The 19021-nt window shown below is 42.8% G+C and overlaps 1 protein-coding gene across 4 annotated transcripts; it reads right to left on the reverse strand.

Moving 5' to 3' along the window:
• Positions 1-798: 798 nt before the first annotated feature.
• On the reverse strand, positions 799-17687 carry LOC127392267 (3 beta-hydroxysteroid dehydrogenase type 7-like). 4 transcript variants are annotated; one of them, XR_007891225.1, is made up of 7 exons: positions 17465-17687; positions 14646-14801; positions 11645-11753; positions 7421-7520; positions 6662-6824; positions 3408-5679; positions 799-1278 (listed from the first exon to the last, which is right to left on the reverse strand). XR_007891225.1 is itself a non-coding variant. In XM_051636012.1 (7 exons), exons 1-6 carry the CDS (start codon positions 17610-17612, stop codon positions 5240-5242), a joined length of 1116 nt encoding a protein of 371 aa, XP_051491972.1. In that variant the 5' UTR covers positions 17613-17687; the 3' UTR covers positions 799-4437; positions 5226-5239. The 4 variants fall into 4 exon arrangements, 2 of the variants coding, with proteins under 2 accessions (XP_051491972.1, XP_051491971.1); XR_007891224.1 differs by having other exon boundaries at positions 799-2238; XM_051636012.1 differs by having other exon boundaries at positions 799-4437; positions 5226-5679.
• Positions 17688-19021: the final 1334 nt, after the last annotated feature.

Consider the following 19021-nt stretch of genomic DNA (forward strand, 5'->3'; position numbering starts at 1 on the left):
AAATTGCTAGGGGAGGGGGAGGAGAACAGTTTGATCTTAAAATATAATTTAGAATGTTCTCATCTTTTCTTGTAATGGCTGTTTTGATCATTTGTTGCCACCTCCCAGTTTTCAAACATTTTAAGTCTCAAGAAGGTCTGATACTTTTAAAGATAAGGATCAAATTTGATGTATTTTTGTCTCAGTTCTCATGCCTTTGACATTCAGGCTTGCAGACTTCTTCCACTATCAAAGGGCTTTAACATCTTTTTTATATTTTTGAATGAAAATTGACATTCTCATTTGATAATGTGACTCTAGGAGCCAAGACTTTTAAGAAAAATGCCAAAACCATAATACTTACAGGAATTTGCAACTTTACTATTAATAATGGGTGCCTCAGATTCAGATTACTTCGCTTCAAGCCTCCTGAGATTTTGATGTTTCACTGAAATCCGCCCAGATTCTTGTGATCTTTCAAGGTGGGGAGACAGTGGAAAAATACTTTCTTGGGAGAAGAACTGGTTCCAAAGCATGGATCCAGTTTCCAGTTTGAACCTCTTTAAACATCAAATATTTTCAGGTCTAAGGTTTGGTTGTCTGCAATCTTGTTTTTTCCCCACTCTTTTTTGCTTTGCTGGTAGAACAAAGACTTTGATTTAAGGTTATATGCCTGGAAAAATAAAGCATTTAATTTACATTTTACAAGGCAGTTATTGCAGGTTAATTAAATATCAATTGAGTGTTATAGGCCATATTAAGATTTATTAATAACCAAGCAGATAAATCTCTTTGGAATTCAATTAAATGAAAATCACATAAAAATATATGTGCAATTTTATTCATATAATACATAAAACTTATGAATTACAGGGCAGCATTGTACAGGAGGTTGATTAATGGGAATTAATTGCTGAAATACACAAAAAGAAATTTAAACTTTATAAGAAGTGTGGTATACTTCTTATAGTATACTTCTATATACTTCTATAGTAGAAGTATAGCACGCTTCTCCCCTATGCTTGGAAAGCTGGGTTTGTGTCTGGACTTACACCATCTGACTCCATCCCTTAAGATGCACCTTGGACATAAATCTGCTTCCCCTCCCTCACCTACTTTAGCTCAGGTGTTCAGGCTTGGAGAGAGGAACAACTGTATTGCCAGCACGTCCTGTTGAGTTTGTTGTGGGACTGGAAGTCTGAGAGATGAAATAACCAGCAGACTGAGATGCTGGTTGGCTATCCAGGACACTGAAAGTGTAGCTGGGTTCCTGTCTGGTGTCACAGGCAGGATCTCTGTCTGTAAGGGAAAAACTTGTGAGCGTATCCCGAGGTTTGGGAGTGCTTGTACCAATGGATGTCAGGGAGTTTTGGCCCTGGTGTTTCTTAAAAATCTCTCTTAGGCATTTGTAAGTTAGTTGGCAATAGAAACACTGCTAACCAGGTCGTCTGCAAGCTCAGTGGTGTGTTGGGCTTTAACCAGGATTAGTGAGTAGGTCTAGACCCATTGTGGGAAGCAAAGCTTCTGATGTTGGAGATGAGGCTCAGGAGCTGAACTTGGAAAGTATCTTTCCAATATTTGCAGAGCAGTGGAGGCCTGGCTTGCTGCCATCTTTTCCCTGTGCATCCTGTGTTAAATACTGTCAATATGAGATTATGTTTCAATTACAGTACCAGACTGACTGGTTTAACTCCTACCATGAATCTATTTTCCTTTATTACCATGTACTAACTATGTGACTGATGTACCAGACACCAAAAGAGATGGTCTCTGCCCAGAGGGCTTTGTCTAAAAGAAACATGCCAGGAGAAGACAAAACGCAACAGAAAATGCAGATGAATGAGTAACTCAGTTGAGATTTTCTTTTTAATTTGAGGATTCTTTGCTTGCTCGTGTGTTTGGCTTGAGTTTTAATATTACTAAACTTGCTTCCTGCAGACAGACATTGCACAAGAACAGAGACTTCCATAGAAACTCAAACAGGGTTAGGCATGTGGCTCTTTGAAGTGTGTGTGTGTGTGTTGGGGGATGAATGCTGACTGCACACATGGGAACACTGGAGGATGGAAAATGGAAGGGGAACCACATTCCAGCTGTAACGACAGCTCCAGCAGACACCATGGCTCGTGCTGGGGAAGTTTAACCAGGTTTAAGAGATAGCAGGTGTCTTTCTGTCACTGCGCTCCTTGCTCACCCTCCCTGCTCCTCCAGTAGAGAATGCAGGCATCTGTCTCCTCTGTGCTTCATCTCTGCTTCTCCCTGCAATAGTTGTCAGGGATATTAGCATTAAATACTTACTGCCTGGCTTAACTAAGGGGTAAGATAGGATTTAATTTGTATGGCTGAAATCCAATTATATAATGGAGCCCCTGGGGGAAGCAGTTATACCTGCTGAATCTCTTGGATGAGTAATTGTGCAAAAAGGCTCCTCCAGAAGTAGAAACAGATCTAAAATAATTTTTTCCCTCTTTTTTATTTATTTTTTTTTTTGCTGCTGATGCTGTTACATAATAGGGTTGAGACCCTGAAAAGAAAAGTCAATGACAACCAAGTGCAGTAGATGGAATTAAAGCATTGCCAGGAGAAAACAAGTTATAATCTGATAAAATCAAGGATCTAACAGGAAGTCTGCAGCAGCATTAGCTTGGAGGAGCCAAAATGCAGGGCAGCCAAAGGAAGCTTACTCATCTTTTTGGAAAACTGCACAGAGGCTTTGCTGTCTAACTTTTTCCCCCACTTCTACCATGAGCAGGGAAATGGAATCCTTTTGAATTGCTTTTGACAAAGCTTGGGAGGTGGGTAGGTATTAAAAAAATCTAAGCAGTCAACTGATTCAGATCCTTTTGAAAAACCCCTGTTCCTTATCCTGCATGTCATCTGCATGCTGATAAGAATCAAAATCATAGGTGATGATGAACAGGACAGGAACAAAAGCATGATGAGGTTCTCAGCAAGGATTCTGAAAGCAGGCAAGCTTGTAAAGTGTTGGATGAGGATTGGGTCTTGACAACTGTCCCATCTGATACCTTCAGCAGCTCCAAATCCCACAAAGGAATGTACCAAGGGCTCTAAATGAGGCTGAAAGCATCAGCTCTTATACTAGGCAAGTTTCCTCAAAGGTCAGAGTACCATATTTAATTCTACTTTTAAAAATAGAAAGAAAAATTTTCTTCTTTTCTAATGAATTCTGAGTGGAAAAATCATTTCCTCAGTCTCTTTGATGACATGACTACATGAAGATATAATGATGACTGCAGACAGCCCAGGAAAGGCCATAACTCCCAATGCAAACAGGACAAACCTGCCTGGCCAGATACCCCCACCCCGGTCTTACTGGCTGAGCAAATCTTCCAATAATCTTTCGATGCTTATGAAAACCAGCTAAAGCACAAGCTGTTGCAACACTTGGTCTGGTGAGGGGAAGGTACCTGTCTCGCAGACTCGCAGCTCCACCCTGTGGCTCTTTTTTGGCAGGATAAACCCAAGGTTTCCGAAGCTTTAAAACCTGTTGAGGTCAACGTTGTTATACTGTGGCGATGCTCTTGCAATGTGCATGAGAAATTTGATGTATATTTCTTGGTCAAATTCTTAGCGAACTGTCATCTTCCATTTGAACAATGGCAAAAAAATGCAAATAGAATTTTTAATGAAAGAGAAAACCCAGTAGTCTTATTACTCCCTTTCTTAAAAACCTCCCAGCACAAAAGGTAGGAGAATAAAAAAGTGGGGAACTGGTAACTTACACACTTCACCTTCCCAAATTCTCTATGAGCAGAATGCAGTAGTTTTCTCTCAATTTATTTGTTATATTAACTTATTAATCACCACAGCAAATGATATTTTATTTATAAGCTTATTTCACAAAGGATTCTCTTGTGACAATTTCAGTGAAATTAACTTGGCAACTCACACCATATTGCTTTGCTTTCCTTCCAGGGTAATGTCTGTGACTTGCTTTTTCCAGGAGGATTAGGGCACTTGTAATTAAAATAAGCTTTTATTTGTGCATACCTACAGTTTTACTGTTGGTAAACTCAAGAGATGGGTACATATTTACAGAACACAGATGAGTGATACCAACAGAATTCATTTTAGCTTTGAACTAGTATTGTAGAAATACCCCATTCCTCCAAGCTCAAGTGAAATCTGAAATCTCTGTTCTGCTTAATGTGGGTTTACCAGTCTCTATATACCTTCAAAATAGAGGAGCTGATAAAGTGACACAAACCCCAGTTTTTGTTGTGAATCTTCTGGCAGCACCTGACCCATCCGTGAAATACTGGTCCTGGATGGACTGTGCAGCTCCAGTGCCATTAAGTTAGTTGAGATGACCTCTTCCCTCTGAGGTTCAGCTGTGATTTAGCATAAATGCATCCCTAAGGTCTTCACTGAATTTGTTGTCTGCCAGTGCAGCAGTTGAACGTGGGGTTTAATTTCTTTTGCTTTGCTGCTAGAGTGCTGTGAGATAAGAGAATTTGAGTTACAAACTGTATGAATCCCACCTTTAAGCTGGTAGAGATCAGTTATCTATCCATACAGTTAGAAAGTCAGCCTATACATTGTTAACACAAGAGACTGGAAGTTTCTTTTTACAGGGAGACTATTTCAAACCAGATCTAATATTCCACAAGTCAAGAATACCAGGAGACACCTTGGAGAAGGTAGCTCTGGAAAAGGGAATTATTTTTTCTTTTTCGAAAACCCTGAAACAGAACAAGAACTTGCAGGGCTTCCCTTGTCTTCCCCAAAACTATCCCTGAAGACCCCCTGAGTGTATGAGCCAGGTACAACTATCCCACCAGATGCCTGAGACTGTGGCGAGAGAGAGGTCCATTTACTGGGTAAGGAAAGAGATGGAGGCTCATCTGTCCATGGAACAAAACTGGTTAACTGATGTTACCAAAAAAGTGTTTGCTGTGCATCATCTCCATCTGAACCTGTCCCTTGTTCCCATGAGTGATCCTGGTGCAGTGGTGGCACCACAGGAATGAGCAAGGCCAGCAAGTTCTGCATCTGTGTGCACAGACCTGCAAGAGGATCCTTTCAAATGCACCCTGGTGTTTCATATGTCACTCAAAAGAGCTGAGTTGTTGGCATGCAAAGGGTATATATTTGCAGCTGGAGACTTCTGCTCTTTCTCTGTCTCTGTACCAGGATTTCTTAGTGTTTGCAAAATTTCTGCTGAAGATCTGTGCATGTTGTGAAGTTCAGATGAAACTCAGTGGTGTGAGAAGGTCTTTCCTTACCCCAAACATGCTGCTTAGTTCTTCTTTTCATTAAGTTGGGGGGGTTCCAGGTTCCCTGCAGCTGCTTTTAACCACTGTGCAGTTCTGTGCTTGCTTTCTTTCCAGGGGAAGAGGGGTTTGTACCCAAAATGCCTGGAGGCTTTGTCTGTCTCATAGGAGAAGGTGGTAACTATCATGTTCAGTAAAGACAAATTTAGGAAAGGCTGTGGCTTCCAGAAAGGGTACAAGATGATCTTGATTATCCTGTGTAATTGTATCATTAACCACATCTTCCAGTAAGGAATGTGTGAGCCTAGTTGTACTGAGGGGTCCATAGAGGACAACAGCTGATGCCTTATCAGGAAACCTTTTCTTGTTGGAGTGTCATCATAGGAATAATAGACTTGTCCAGCAAGTAAGTCTGGTTTCAGCTGCAAGTTCCTTGCTGCAAGAACATGCATCCATGCAACGTTCCCTGGAGAAATAAGAGTGGGAGAGAAGCAGGTACTCAGGAGGAGCTACATTTTCCTGTTTACTGTAGAATGAGCAGTCTGTTGCCTTCAGTGCTGTGAAGCAGGGAGAGCACTCACTCTGTTACTCAGGTGCACCACTGAGAGAGTAGTTAATCCAGACCTCCAAGATCCTTTAAACTTTTGGTCTCCCCTTTGAGCTGGACAATTAATGTGCGTTGTGATAGTGGTTCATGTGAAGGGAAAGGGCAGTGTGTTGTACTGAGAGCAGGATGAATGGGAGGCAGTGCTTGAGGGTTTTATTCCTGCCTCTACTGTGAGCCTTTGAAGAAGTCACTTGATTTATCTAAGCCTGATTTTTCTCTAACAGCATTTTCAAACTCCTGGTATCTGCTCTTTTGGAAAAAGACATGTAAGTGTGCTGCACAGAAATAACTAAAACCTGCATGATTGAGTTAGGCTCCCCTGAAATGCATTTAATACCACCACAAACTGTAGGTTTTGTGAGTAGTTTCTTGTGCTTGCTAAAATCAGTTACGTAGTACAACCTATTTTACAAGGACTTTTACAACTAGTGTTGGTTTAATTGATTTTAATGAAGAGAAAATTAAGTGTATTTTGAAACAAAAAATGTTTTTTAAATATTGCCTGAATTTCTCTCTCTCTCCTCATATATCTCTTGAAACTTTTACCTAGAAAAAGAAAGATTAGATCCCTTTTCCCTGCTCTTTTTTTCAGTTTTCTAAATATTTTCCCTATGTTGAGGGGAAGTTAAAAAAAAAAAAAGAAAACTCTCCCCAGGAAAATCAGTAGAATATAAGCAACTGTTTTAAAAATTCTTTTATCCAGTCTAAGTTTCATGGTTATAAAAATATTTGTGCTCATTCACCATACTCATCTGTCTTGGAAGATTATGGTTAAGCAGATGTGTAAAGTCCCCCAACAGCCTGGTAGCACCTCATGCAAAGAGATCAGTCACTCACTCACCCACATATGTGTAATTACGCTCATTGTTTTCAGGCTCTAGGTAGTTCAAGACACCATTCCTGGCCTTGGCAGACAAATACAGCTCTTGAAGAAATGTTGCCTTCTCCCCATACACCGTGTTTGCACGGATGATGCAGGCTCTGAGTTTAGCACCGTTGCACAGCTGTAAAATCAGGGAGGGATGTTAGAGAGTGATGGATTCAGAGATGAAATCTTCTGCAGAGGTGTTGGGTTTCCCAAAACCTGGAAACACTGGGCTAGAAGAGTCAATCTTTTGCAGAGGTGACCTGGACAGCTGGGGTCTGGTTTGGTTCCCTAAAAATGCAAGGAGATGCCCAGTTTGTTGGTTTAATTTTTTTTTTTTTCCTATCATAGCATATTTGCAGCCATGTGTAGGTGCTCACTGAGAGATGCTGGATGGAGGGTGCCAGCAGCATTAACCCCTTCTGCAGTTGTGAGGTATAAATGAGTGTTTGCAACAGCCAGATGCCCTGGTTTCTTATGCCCTGGTGTAACACAGCCCTTTCCAAACTCCCACTCCTCCTGGTGGAGTTAAAGCACAGGCTCAAAAGGCAACACCTTTTGGTCTTGCAAAAGTTTGGCAGCTTCCTGATGATGTGGAATATCAGGCTTTGGTAAGCTTGAAGCACTGTGGTTTGTGCATCAAGTCAAGGCATCAGTTGGATAGACACACTGAGTTGTGGGGCAACCACCCACCCTGTGCTTTAATACCAGGGGTGCTAGCATTGCCTTTTGTACCTTTTTTCCATTGGCTTCAAATACAAGTTTTTCTGCCATGGCTTTTGTCTTTCCATAAGGCAGCTCCACTTCTCCACTGTATTTGGTGTCCTCAGTTCCTCTGAAATAGATTGTGAAATGCAGTCAGTGACCATGGAGTGGAGCACAGGGAGACATTTGTCGCAGTGTAATTTACTCTGCAGTCCCTGCTCTCCAGGGACTTACCATGTTATATGTTACATGAACCTGAGATCCTTGCTGCAGTTTGGAAGAAATAAGGCCTCAAGAAATACCATGGGCAGGTTTGCATGAGGACAGTGGTTTGACTTCCAAGAGTTGGATTTGGTTTTTGTCTACTAGTGTGATTGAAGCACAAACAATATTCTGGCAGGCAAATTGGAAGGCAGTGGAGTAACCTTTTCAAGCAACTCACAGGTGAATGAACAAGTTGGAAAGAGCACAAGAAAATGGAGGGCAGGAAAATGAGAGCAATCCTACTTCATTTTTTCATTAGAGGTAGAGAAAAGCCTCTCATGAACCATAAACTAAAAGGAGAAGCTGTTGCCTAATTTTCTCACAGAGTTGATTAGAGCTGGGAAACATTTACTGGTGATGTGATAGAGCTGCCAGTGATCTCCTGGAGGACTTGCAATCAGCAGGTTTCTGCTGGGATTATTCCTTTTTCTCCCCTAGCAAATTATGCTCAAGCAGAAGAGCAAAGAAGTGGACCCACAATTAAGGGCAAGCAGGGCTCACAGCCATGCTGGGGACACTTGGTTGCCACAATGGAAGACAGTCTGTTCCTCATCCTCTTAACTTACATCTGCAAAGAGGAAAACCCATGGGGTCTAACACATAACTGGCAGCACAGGCTCTAAAATAATTCCAGAGAGTGCCAAGAAAGCAGCTCTGTTCCCCACCAGGGCACTGCTGTGTTGTCCCAGTAGTTCTAGATCAACATTAGTCCATTGCAGGATCCAGTTAAGCAGATTCAGTGGGCTCTGTAGGAGCTGGGGAGTGAAGAAACCTTGTTTGAAGCACTGGGAAAGACCATCGACTAATACCATGTGGCTACTTTCTGTCCTGCTGCCATGACTAGCATGGGTAGGCCCTCTCTCCCTGCGTACTGCTGGAGATTTTCTTCACATCTTTAAATGAATTTACTCTATATTTTGCTCTCCTAAAGAAATTCACCCTGGGCAAACCCCAGAGTCTGCCAGGCGTTGGTTACCCCCACACAGGGCAATGAAGAATTATCATGCTCCTTTTGCAGATATGCCCCTCTTGGAAGGGTTAAGTGGCCTGTGACAAGTTCATGCAGCAGAAGTCTTTTTGTTCAACACTGGGTCTCAGGAGAGCAGATTTTGACTCGGGCTCCCTGTCTGACCTTGGGTAACCTGCTTACTCTTTTCTGTACTCAGATCTCCATATATAAAATGCGGATAGTGTTTGGCAGTCTAGTGTCTTATGTGTCAGATATTCCAGCTGAGATCAGGGCCTTCCTGTGCTGCAGCAACAGAAATAAATTAGGAGCATCATAAATACAGCCTCCCCACATACCCTGGGCTTTTATCACAAAACCCTCCTCCCCTTCCCTGCATTTACGGATGATGAGCAAGAGACAAACCAGAAAACAAGCAAGACAAAAGATTGATTGTGTGTGGTTTGTTGCAAGCCCGGGAGAGGCCCAAGACAATTAGGGTGGTTATCTACAAGTTCTAGTTTTAATTGCTTTTTTTTTTTTTATCAAAATTTATTTTTTGCCTTGCAAAGCTTTTAAGAAGCAGCAGCTTCACAAAGGGACAAGCCTGCCTGCTGTTCCTGGGCTGCAGAGCTCTGCTCCTGTTTGCCTGCCCCCACCCCTTTTGAAGCCTGGTAGTAACAAAGAGCTCAGCATAATGCTCTTGCTTTTCAAAACGATCACAGATAACTGAACGCTAATAAGTCTGGAGCAGCATTGTCAGAAGGTATCTCAGTGGTGGCTGTCTCGGAGGGATTGAGACTGACAGAGGCATTTTCTGTTATTGTTGGATGCTGAGGTGTGAGCATTATCCCTGCACCCATCACCCTGTCCAGAGACTAATCAGGCTTTGTCTGCGTCAATTCCCAAGCACGTAGAAGTGAGTTAAATAAAATTATATCAGGAATGATGCAGAAGGGGGACAGAGAAAAAGGAAAAAAACAGGCAGGCAGGATGATGGACTGTGAGGGAGAAGAGCAGAACAGAGTGGGTCGGGTGTGGGGGGCAGGAGATGAGAACAGGAAGAAAGGGAAAGCCACATCACCTGTGCTTTCAGTCTGGAAAACAGAGCCATATTGTGCTGCCTTCTAGTCATCACTGAGCTCCCTGTTGAGACAAGGGGTGTTATTTTTTTACTGGGGGTCTGATCCGTCACTCCTTTTGCTTTCTGTAATTCCCTTAGTTTAAAATCAAAATAATTGGAGAACAAGGCCCACTCTCAGGCTTTCTCCCAGCATTGTGGGACAGCCTGAGTATGTTCTGCAAAATGAGGCAGAGGCTTTAGGTGGTGGTTTTATTTGCATTTGTGCTGGGGAAGAATTGGGAGTTGGTGGGCAGAGTATGTTCATGTGTAGCTCTGTGAGCATCAGCTTGGATAAGACTGTCCTCACAGGCAAGATTTTGGGTAGATTTTAAGACATCTGTTCACATTTATTTCTTAAGTTGCAGGACTAAAATACTAACAAGGCTGTGCCTGTATCTACATTCATTTTTAGGAAGTATTTAGATATGCTAGTGATTGAATACCATAGCTTTTCAGTGACACAGAGTCTCTAGTGCTCATGGTCCCAAGTGGATTGAGGTTTGTTGTTCTCATGGATTTTTTTCATAAGCCAGTCATTTATTCTTCAGATTTGGGTGCTTAAACACTTTCCAAAACAACCAGGTGATGCCTTAGCTTACTTGTAAGTGTGAAATTTTGGCTTGTAGGTAATTTTAAGCTATGTCTCAAACAGTCTTTTCTAATTGGGCTCAAATTTCTAGAACCAAATGACTGAAGCCAGCTGTGTCTAGACTGGCTGCCTGTGGAGACAAAACTTGAATTGGAGCCAGTTCCCCTTGCACACAGGTTTCCATGGTTTGAGTAGCCTGTATGGCTACAACCATGCTTGAAATCAACAAGGAGCCTTACAATCGAGCATATCAGACTGCACCCATCCCTACTTGACTTCAAATGTAACCTAAAATTTCAGCTCCTAGTCTTTAGGAGTATCAGCCCAGTTCTTGAGGTGCAAGGACTGTTGCCCCATGAATACAAAAGGTATCCAGATGCTGAGTCCTGAGCAGGACTGTCAGCTGATTGTGAAAGTCCATTCTGGATATCAAAGATCTGATCAAAGTCAAAACCCCCTCCAAACCAAAATTCTGGCCATTGTCTTTGTATTGCTCCAGATCCCACTTTTGCCACAGAAGGTTTTCTAAACCTCTGCTTGTTTTTTGGGGTTTATGGATCAGTTTCACAGGTGCTGAATACAGAACAGATGGGTTGAATATAATGCCCAAAAGTGTGAAGTTCAGCCCTCGTTAGCATATTGCCAAGAAAAAGGCTTCTGAGGGGTAGAAGGGTGCAATGTACAGGTCAGACCAGGTCACAGAAGAGAGTGTAACTACACACGAGTACTGCAGGGCAGCTTCACACCAAATACATCTGTCCCCTTAAACAATGTGGCCAACTGGCTTTCTTATGTGACAGTGCTAGAATTGTATACATTTGACCACATCTGATAATTGAAGCTGGGTACAGGTTTGCTAGAAATTCACTATGGAGTTGAAAAGAGGAGGAAGAGTGAGCTGGAAACAGTAGAGCATGACTTACCCTTTGGATGGACTCAGTGTGAGGGGAAAAAAAAACTCCGACCCCGCTGCAGGATACAGCTTGACTGTATCACAAAACCATCTGAGACCTTATCTAAAACTGATTTTAGGGCTTAGAGAGCAGAGCTGTACATAAGGGGGGCAGCCTGGAGGTACAGTTGGGTCATACATCTCTCTACCAACTCTTGCCATCAGTGCTATCCACTGCTGGTCAAGTTTAGGTTGCAAAGAAGTGTGGTTCCTGAAAGTGAAGAGCAGTAAAGAAGGATTTTCAAGAAAGAGAAGAGGAATAGAGAGGAAGGGGAACACATATCTCCTCCTTTGTAGCCACAGCAAAAATCTCCATCTGGTTGCAGTTTCATTGCTGTTTAACTGGAAATCCAGAGTGATGAATATCTGCTTGGCCTTACCTGATCATGGGCTCATGAGATGTATTGGGTCCCACTGCAGCAATGGAGCTTGTGTAGACAACATATGGAATGTTCAATGCAAAACAGGCCCTTAACACATTTTCGGTACCTGGGGGCAGGTTGGGAAAGACAGACATTAACCAGCTTGCCATCCTTTGTGTTGTGCACATTGAAAGAGATTTCCAGGCTCAGGATTCTGATTTGGTACAGATCTATCTTTTTTAAGGCTGAAAAGACGTGAAGTCACAGGTCAAGGTTACAGTTCCTCAGGTATGTTTGGTCAGGAAGGGATGGTTTGTAACACAAGAAGTTACATCTGTAGCTGTAATTGGGCTTAACCTCTACGGCTATTGACAGCTGACTTTACTTGGACTTCACAGTTGCTAACAAAAAGGAACCTGACAGCTCAGCAGAGCAAGACTCCATGTTTTCCATCTTTTTTGATTTATGGGCAGACCATCAAGTGGTGAATTGCAGCCTTCCAGCAAAAGGATTGGTGTTTCAGTTGCATTTAGTTCTCTATAGAAGTTCTGCAGGATGACTATTGGCTGAAAATTTTTGGAACAGTCTCTTGGCAGCTGCTGAATTTTAAGCAACACAGTGAGGGCAGCTTACAAGTCTACATGACATCCAGATGAATCTTAAGCATGGTTTTATTTAGGAAGGTTTGTTCTGGCTGAACTTGTGGGTCAGTGTGTGGATTTTAGTTGGTTGGTGTTTGGGGAAGGGGGTTGTTTAAATGATTTACATCTCTTTCAGAGGTGGTTTATGCATTCATCATGGTTTTGATTCAAGTTGATCCTGCGAGAACCTCAATTACAACATCATAACCATGGTTGCATGTTGAGGGCCTTCAAATCTGATAAGGCAGGTCTTAAAGGAAGCTGTTCATAGGGTTGGTTGCCAGAAATCTCCATACTGTTTATACTTGGATAATCAGGCTCTGCCCTTGAGCCTTGCTGCAGATCTTGCATGGGGAGAGCCTGTGATTTCTCTATTCTCTTTGTTGGTAAGGCCATAATCTGAAATTATCAAGGAAACCTGGATTTTTGGGGCAATTTCAAGGGGCATGAATCAAACCTGGTGGAAAAGGAACCAGTTTTCTTCTCCATTAGCTTCTTGCAATATGTAAAGTTAACTGTGAACCCCTGTTGAGAACCATCACTGGAAACAGCTGAGTTCATATCCATTCAGCTTAACAAAAAGCTGATTAAAAAGTCTTCAAGTGACTAGATGGAGAAAATAATTCTTGTAGAAGAGGGCTCTTTAATCTAGTCAACAAGACTGTAACAGGATTCAGCAGCCAGTGGTTGAAAAGAGGAGAGAATCAAAGCAGAAGATAGATGTAAATTTTTACCAGAGATGGTAATTAACCATAGCCACACTAATGCTCTTTAGCATTGTTATGGCTTGCTGAAAGACACAGTAGATATAGCCCATTAACTTGCAGTCCTTAATTCTAGGCAAAAGTCTTTTTGAAAAGGCATGGTCCAATTTAGCCACAAATTGTTGGGCTTAAGGCAGTAACTGGATGAATTTCTGTGGCCTGAGTTTTACACAGAGGAGCCAGCTAGAGGATTATATAGCTGACCTCTCCTGACCCTGTTTTTTTTTTCCATGAAGCCTACAGCAGGTATCAAATACAATTCATTTTTATTCTTTTACCTGCTGTTATTTTAGTAGAAAACTTTAGACAATTCTCTCCATTTAGAATCCTGAGAAGCCCTAGTGAGGACAGCAGCCTTATTTTAGGAGGGCTGCATGAAGCCCTCCAAGGGGAGGTAGAAGTGCAGAACAGTTTGTCTCTGAAAATAAAGGTCCTGTTAAGACATCTCACACTGTGCTCCCCAAAGGGCCACTCAGTCACCAGTCTGTGGTTTTCTGGGAATGTAGCAAACATCTGCAAGGGGTTTGGTTTGCTGGCTAGGAGAGTTGCTCAATGTTCATTGCTATCTGTAAAAACCTCCCTACCCTGGAGTACCTTGCTCACAGCAAACAGCAAAGAGGAAGCTCTCACAAAGCCATTGAAAGGCAGCAGGAACCCTCAGGCTCTGAGTATTCTCAGTACACATGCACAATACAGGCTCTTAAAAGCATCTGAGTTTGGAAACAACTACAGCAATGAAAAGGAGGATGGAATTTAAATGTTGCCCTTGAATGCATCAGCAAATAGTAGGAGCCCTGAGAAGTAATTGAGTTTGAGAGAGAGAGAGAGAGAGATAAATATATATATAAAATTTCTTCCTTGTGGTTAACAACTATTTTAGTAGCTAACAGCCTGAGGTGCCATTGGAATTGCTGCTGTAATAGTGATTTCATTACTTTTATAGCCTGTGCTTATTTCCCAGATTTATGAACAGATTTTCTTTAAGCAGATTTTGCACCTAACATGAAATCGGCTCTTGGTGATAGGAAGGAAGTGTTGTGGAGCTCTCAGCTACATGTGGCTTGTGGACATGTAATGGTTGTGAACTCTGACTATAATTAACATCCCTCCCTTAATAGCATGGATGCAGTTTAACTGGTATAGTCTGGCACTGGTAGGTTTTTCTCCCTGGAAATCTCTGATAAAAGCTGTAAGCTATCTCTAACAGTAGTCAACTTTTAATTGCTTTGTCACATAATAAAAAGTTTCTTACCACTACAGGCATGTTCTGAATCACCTCAGTACTATTAGTGAAAGTTATATTAATAACTGACAACAGTTATACCATTGACCAGACTAACTATGTAATAACTGGGTCCACATTTGACTTGCCAAGATTAAGCTTGAGCAGTGGAGAGGAGCAGTATGACCTGCCCTGAGTAAGGGTAAAAAGGCAAAGGCAGAAACTTGCCCACTGGAAAGGAAAGGTCCCAGAAGCCTTTCTGATCCCATAGCTGAGTGGGGTGTGAAAATCAGGGGGAAAGGGAGCATTAAATCAGAGAGGATATGTTTGTCATAGCCTCCTGTGTGACTACAGCAAGGCATGTGAACTTAAGGGTGTTTTAAAGAGCTTACCCCCTACGTTGACAGCTCTCATTTCCCAGAAGGGCACAGTGTTTCTGTAGTCCACAACAGCAGCTGTGTGAATGACCACGTGAACTCCCCGCATGGCAGCAAGGAGCAGATTGTAGTCTCGAATGTCTCCTTTCATCACTGTCACACGAGTGGTAGCTGGAGAAAAATAAAATAACCATAGATGCAGGGGGAAAAGAAGTACAAATCAGCATCCTCACCTTGCAGAGTGAGGATCCTGTTTGGAAAGCTTTCTTCTCTGCTGGAGCTCACTCTAACTAATGACTATGCCATGTGAATACATCATGCCAGGGGAAAATACATCCCTGGTTTTGGACCCCAAGAAGCCAGATCTGCCTCAGGTTTAATAGCTCTGTCTGTCGTTGCACATCTCCAGCATGCCTCCAAGGGTAGAGCTGAGCAGAAACAGGAGGCTTGGCCCAGAGCTGCCCTTGAGTACAGGACTTGCCCCAGGAGGTGTGAATGAGTGAAGTCTGCTGGACATTGCACAGAGCTTTATTTAAACTGCAAATAATATAAATGGGAAGGGAAAAATAATGTAACAGGTTAGAAAGTTTCCTAGGAAATTCCTCCCTCTGAACCATTCAGAAGGGGATTTGCCCCCATCTCCTTTCCCCCTCGTCTTCTCCCTCAAAATAGCTGTTCCTTTATGGAAGGCAAAGAAGAGCCAGAAAATTACAAAACAGCTTGATTTCAACCCCAGGAAATTCAGGAACAAACACTTAAACAACATGTGTGTAAGCACCTGTGGGGTAATAAGGAGAACAGAAACAGCTGACATGGATTTGTCAGGAACAAATCAAGGCAGATAAATCTCCTTTGTTCTTACGACAAGTTAACAGGCTGTACGGATATTATGGAACAGGTCGATGTCATCTATCTTGATTTTAGAAGGGCTTTGGAAACTCTGTCATTCTCAGAAGCAAGTCAGTAAAACATGGTCTAAATAAGCCACGTTAGGGTGAGCACAAAGCTGGCTGAGCTACAGTTCCCAGGCAGTTGCCAGCTGTGGGCTCTCCTGGGCTTATTGCTGTATTTGAGTCTTTTTTTATTGTTTTCCGCGAGATTTGTTCATTAAATTAGCAGATATCATCAGACTGGGAGGGACTTGAAGTATGCTGGAGGTTGGAGTATGAGCTGAATGTAACTAATAGAGCCTGAAAAAAGATGTGAAAATGGATAGGAACAAAGAGAAGATATTTGCCTTAGTAAGGAAGAGGCAGCAGGTCCTGGTGAAAGAATTAAGTTGGGTCAGGACAGCTCAGGAGCTTATCACCTGTCAGCAGGGTCTGGCAGCTGTGAAAATGTATAATTGTACTGACAGGTACAAAAGGGGGGAAGGTTTGCAGGAGGGAAGAAATCCACTGCTCAGCTTCACATAGCAGTGGGCAGGCCAGGGCTGGCCTCTCTGTCCTCACCTCGGTGGCCTTCTTCCAGAGACCAATCCTAATGTCCACAGGTACAGAACCCTGAGCTACAGAGGAGTGCATGTGAGCTGGTTTTGCCTAAAGGAGAAAACAGCAGGAGTGGAAGGGGTGGTTTTCAAATAATGAAGATTGTTCTAAAAATATGACACTATTAACCTATTCTACCTGTAAGGTTAGAGAAGATGTCAAGGACTTACATTGTAGATCAGACTGTATCAACAGAAATGGCCACACCGTGCAGAAATTGGGTGCCCAAGGTGGCTTGGGAATGAGATGGAAAAACATCTGTTGAGAAGATTCTGGCTGAGCTGAGGGACAGAGGTTGGGATGGCCCCTCAGGGCTGTTTCTGCCTCATTTTTCTGTCGTGTTAGGCCACAGACCTCTCCTGGAGCAGGGACTCTGTCAGCTTCTTAAGGTTTAAACAGGTTTTGTTTTCTTCAGTTATGGGAGCTTTTAAGGGCTACCTAAAGTCTGGGGAAACGAGTCGGGTGAGTTAATCTGCCTTGGGAGGGTTTCTGATAGTGATGTTTCCCTGGGAATTTTCAAACTTGTTTTAAGTGTATGTTGTTTCTTTCAATATCTCCTAACAGATAGGATCTGCCTTATCATTTGTTCCTCTCCCTCAAAGCAGGTTGAAGGTTTGGACAGTCAGAGGGAGGGGGACCCAACCCACCATTAACCAGGCAAAGCACCATTGGCTTGTTTTACATGGGTATTCTCAAATCTAGTAAAACAGGTTGATTTCTCCCAGCATTTCTCACTGCAATCAACCCTGGTGAAACATCAGAGGACAGCTCCCAGACTATGATCAAATGGATTAATTTAGTATCTTTGAGCATGTTTACTAAGACTCACCTCTTCCTTTTTTGTTTGCAGCCCAGAAAGGCTGCTATAGGTTTCTCTCAGTTTTTTCAGTAATTTATTTCACGATATGCTCAGCAGATGCTGAGCTTGATTCTATTATTGTCTTGGGTTTTTTGTTATTTTTCTCAGAACTGGTAACTGGTTGGAGCAGTTCAGGACCATGGGTTTTTTGTCCCTTTGCTGTAAGTCAGACTGGTTGAGAAGCAACCAGGGAGCCAAGTTCTTTTGTCAGGTGCTCAGTGTGCATGCAGCTCCTGACAACTGATTCCTGGGTGGGGACTTAGATCCTCCTTGTGATGTATCTCTTGGGGTTAGGCTCTGTAGATCTTTTTTTGCTTTGATTTATTCCTGTGCTGAAAAACCTCTCTGAAATGGAAGTTATTCTTCATCCAATCTGTTTAATCCAGGTTTCTACCCCATGCCTGTAACTGTGGCATCTCCAACAAAATACCAGCTGTCTTGAAAGGGGGGTTATGGTTGCTAAATAGAAGCTAGTGCCCTTTTCTTACCTGTGCTGAATTTTTCTACTTCTTCTCTTGCTACTGAATCAAAAACTCTGACTTCTTTGATGTAGTCTTGTTGAGACAGGAGCTCTACGATCTTTTCTCCAATAAAACCACATCCTCCTGTCACCAGGTAGACCCAGGCTCTATCCATTTCTGAAGATGTTTTTGTGGTTGAGGAATAGAGAGAAGGTTGCTGCCAAGATCCTGTTGTGCATTTATCTCTCAGCCAGCATGTTTTCTGAACTAAGTCTAAAGTTTAACTGTCACATAATGTTACTGGCTGACCATTAACGTCATCCAGTTATATATAAATCAGGTTTTCATTGGCACAGCCACACGAGTGCTGCCACAGACACACCAATGCTGTGTATAGGCCAGTTCTGGACTCTGACTGAGCCTTCCCCTTCTACCACAGTAGCCCATGATCAGCAGGGCACCTCCAGCTGGCCTCGGGATGTGGCCGGTCCAAACTTTTGATGCCAGAAGTTTTCCCTCTTAGACAGCTGTTTTCCACAGGCTGGCATGTCAGTTGTAGCCAAGACCCCTCTGGGTGCTGCACAAAGATGGTGTGTCCCAGAGATGTGCTTAGGGCAGCCATTGTTTAGTGTAAAGCTACAGAGACCTTGTTCCCATGCACTGATGACTTTATATGGATGGCGTTCAGCAGCAGCTCTGTCCAGGGCTGAGCTGCTTTGTGCACCATACAGGCAGGGGCAGGAAGGGTCATCTGCAACATGATGATCACTGACTCTACCAGTTTGGTTTCTAGGATGGGTCTCCTGAGAAAATTCCTCTTTGAGTTGGAATATATACAGACATAAACACACACTCATGTATTTAGGAGGAGAAGGTCATAGGTCCTCTCTTAATTCGATTAATGTCTAGGAGTGAAAGCTCTAACACATCCTTTGGCAAATTATTACAGTAGTTAATGATCATCATCATCTTTAAAAGAGTGCACTGTTGGTTTTTATCTGCCAGTGAGTGGCTAATGCACCTTTTCCTTGCTAGGCTGTACAGCGTGTGTGATATTAGGTCATTTGGTTAAAAATACCAAAACCCACAGGAATGGGTTTGGGTAAGGGTGCTTGATCCTGTCTGAAGACTGGGATATGGGGAGGGCAGACCTGCCCTCTGGCATGGCTGTTTTTCTCTGCTTCTTTCTGAGAGTCTTAGAGATAGCTGTTTCCTTAAGTGTACACAAATTTTTCCAATCTGTCGTTGAACCAACATGTCCCCATTTTTGATAAACTATGAACACACTGTCCTGAAAGAGGCAACGATGGGAAATGGGCTGATATAATCCCCCTGCTTACTTTGTCTTTATAATATGTACAGTGTATTAGTCACCTTCCCAGCCATAGTGTTGCTTGGGAAATTTAGGATTAGTTTGTTCCTGACTCAGGATCACTGCTTTCCCCAGCCCCAGCTCCCCAGGCTGTGAGCATGGAGCACAGATGCTGCTTCAGGCTGTGCTGAGGTGGAGCTGGGGGGTGGGGGGACTCCTGGTAGCTCTTCCCTGGTGACGTACAACAGGCTGAAACGTGGAGAGCGATTCCA

The sequence above is a fragment of the Apus apus genome, chromosome 18 (assembly GCF_020740795.1).
Source record: "Apus apus isolate bApuApu2 chromosome 18, bApuApu2.pri.cur, whole genome shotgun sequence".
Taxonomy (NCBI): domain Eukaryota; kingdom Metazoa; phylum Chordata; class Aves; order Apodiformes; family Apodidae; genus Apus; species Apus apus.

Excerpts from the sequence above, each read along its gene's own strand:
- LOC127392267 (XM_051636012.1), bottom strand. The coding sequence starts at position 17,612 with ATGGATAGAGCCTGGGTCTACCTGGTGACAGGAGGATGTGGTTTTATT. Across the intron at positions 11,754-14,645 it reads GAGAGCTGTCAACGTAGGGG|GTACCGAAAATGTGTTAAGG; the intron begins GTAAGCTCTTTA and ends ACCTGCCCCCAG. Across the intron at positions 6,825-7,420 it reads TTGAAGCCAATGGAAAAAAG|CTGTGCAACGGTGCTAAACT; the intron begins GTACAAAAGGCA and ends CTGATTTTACAG.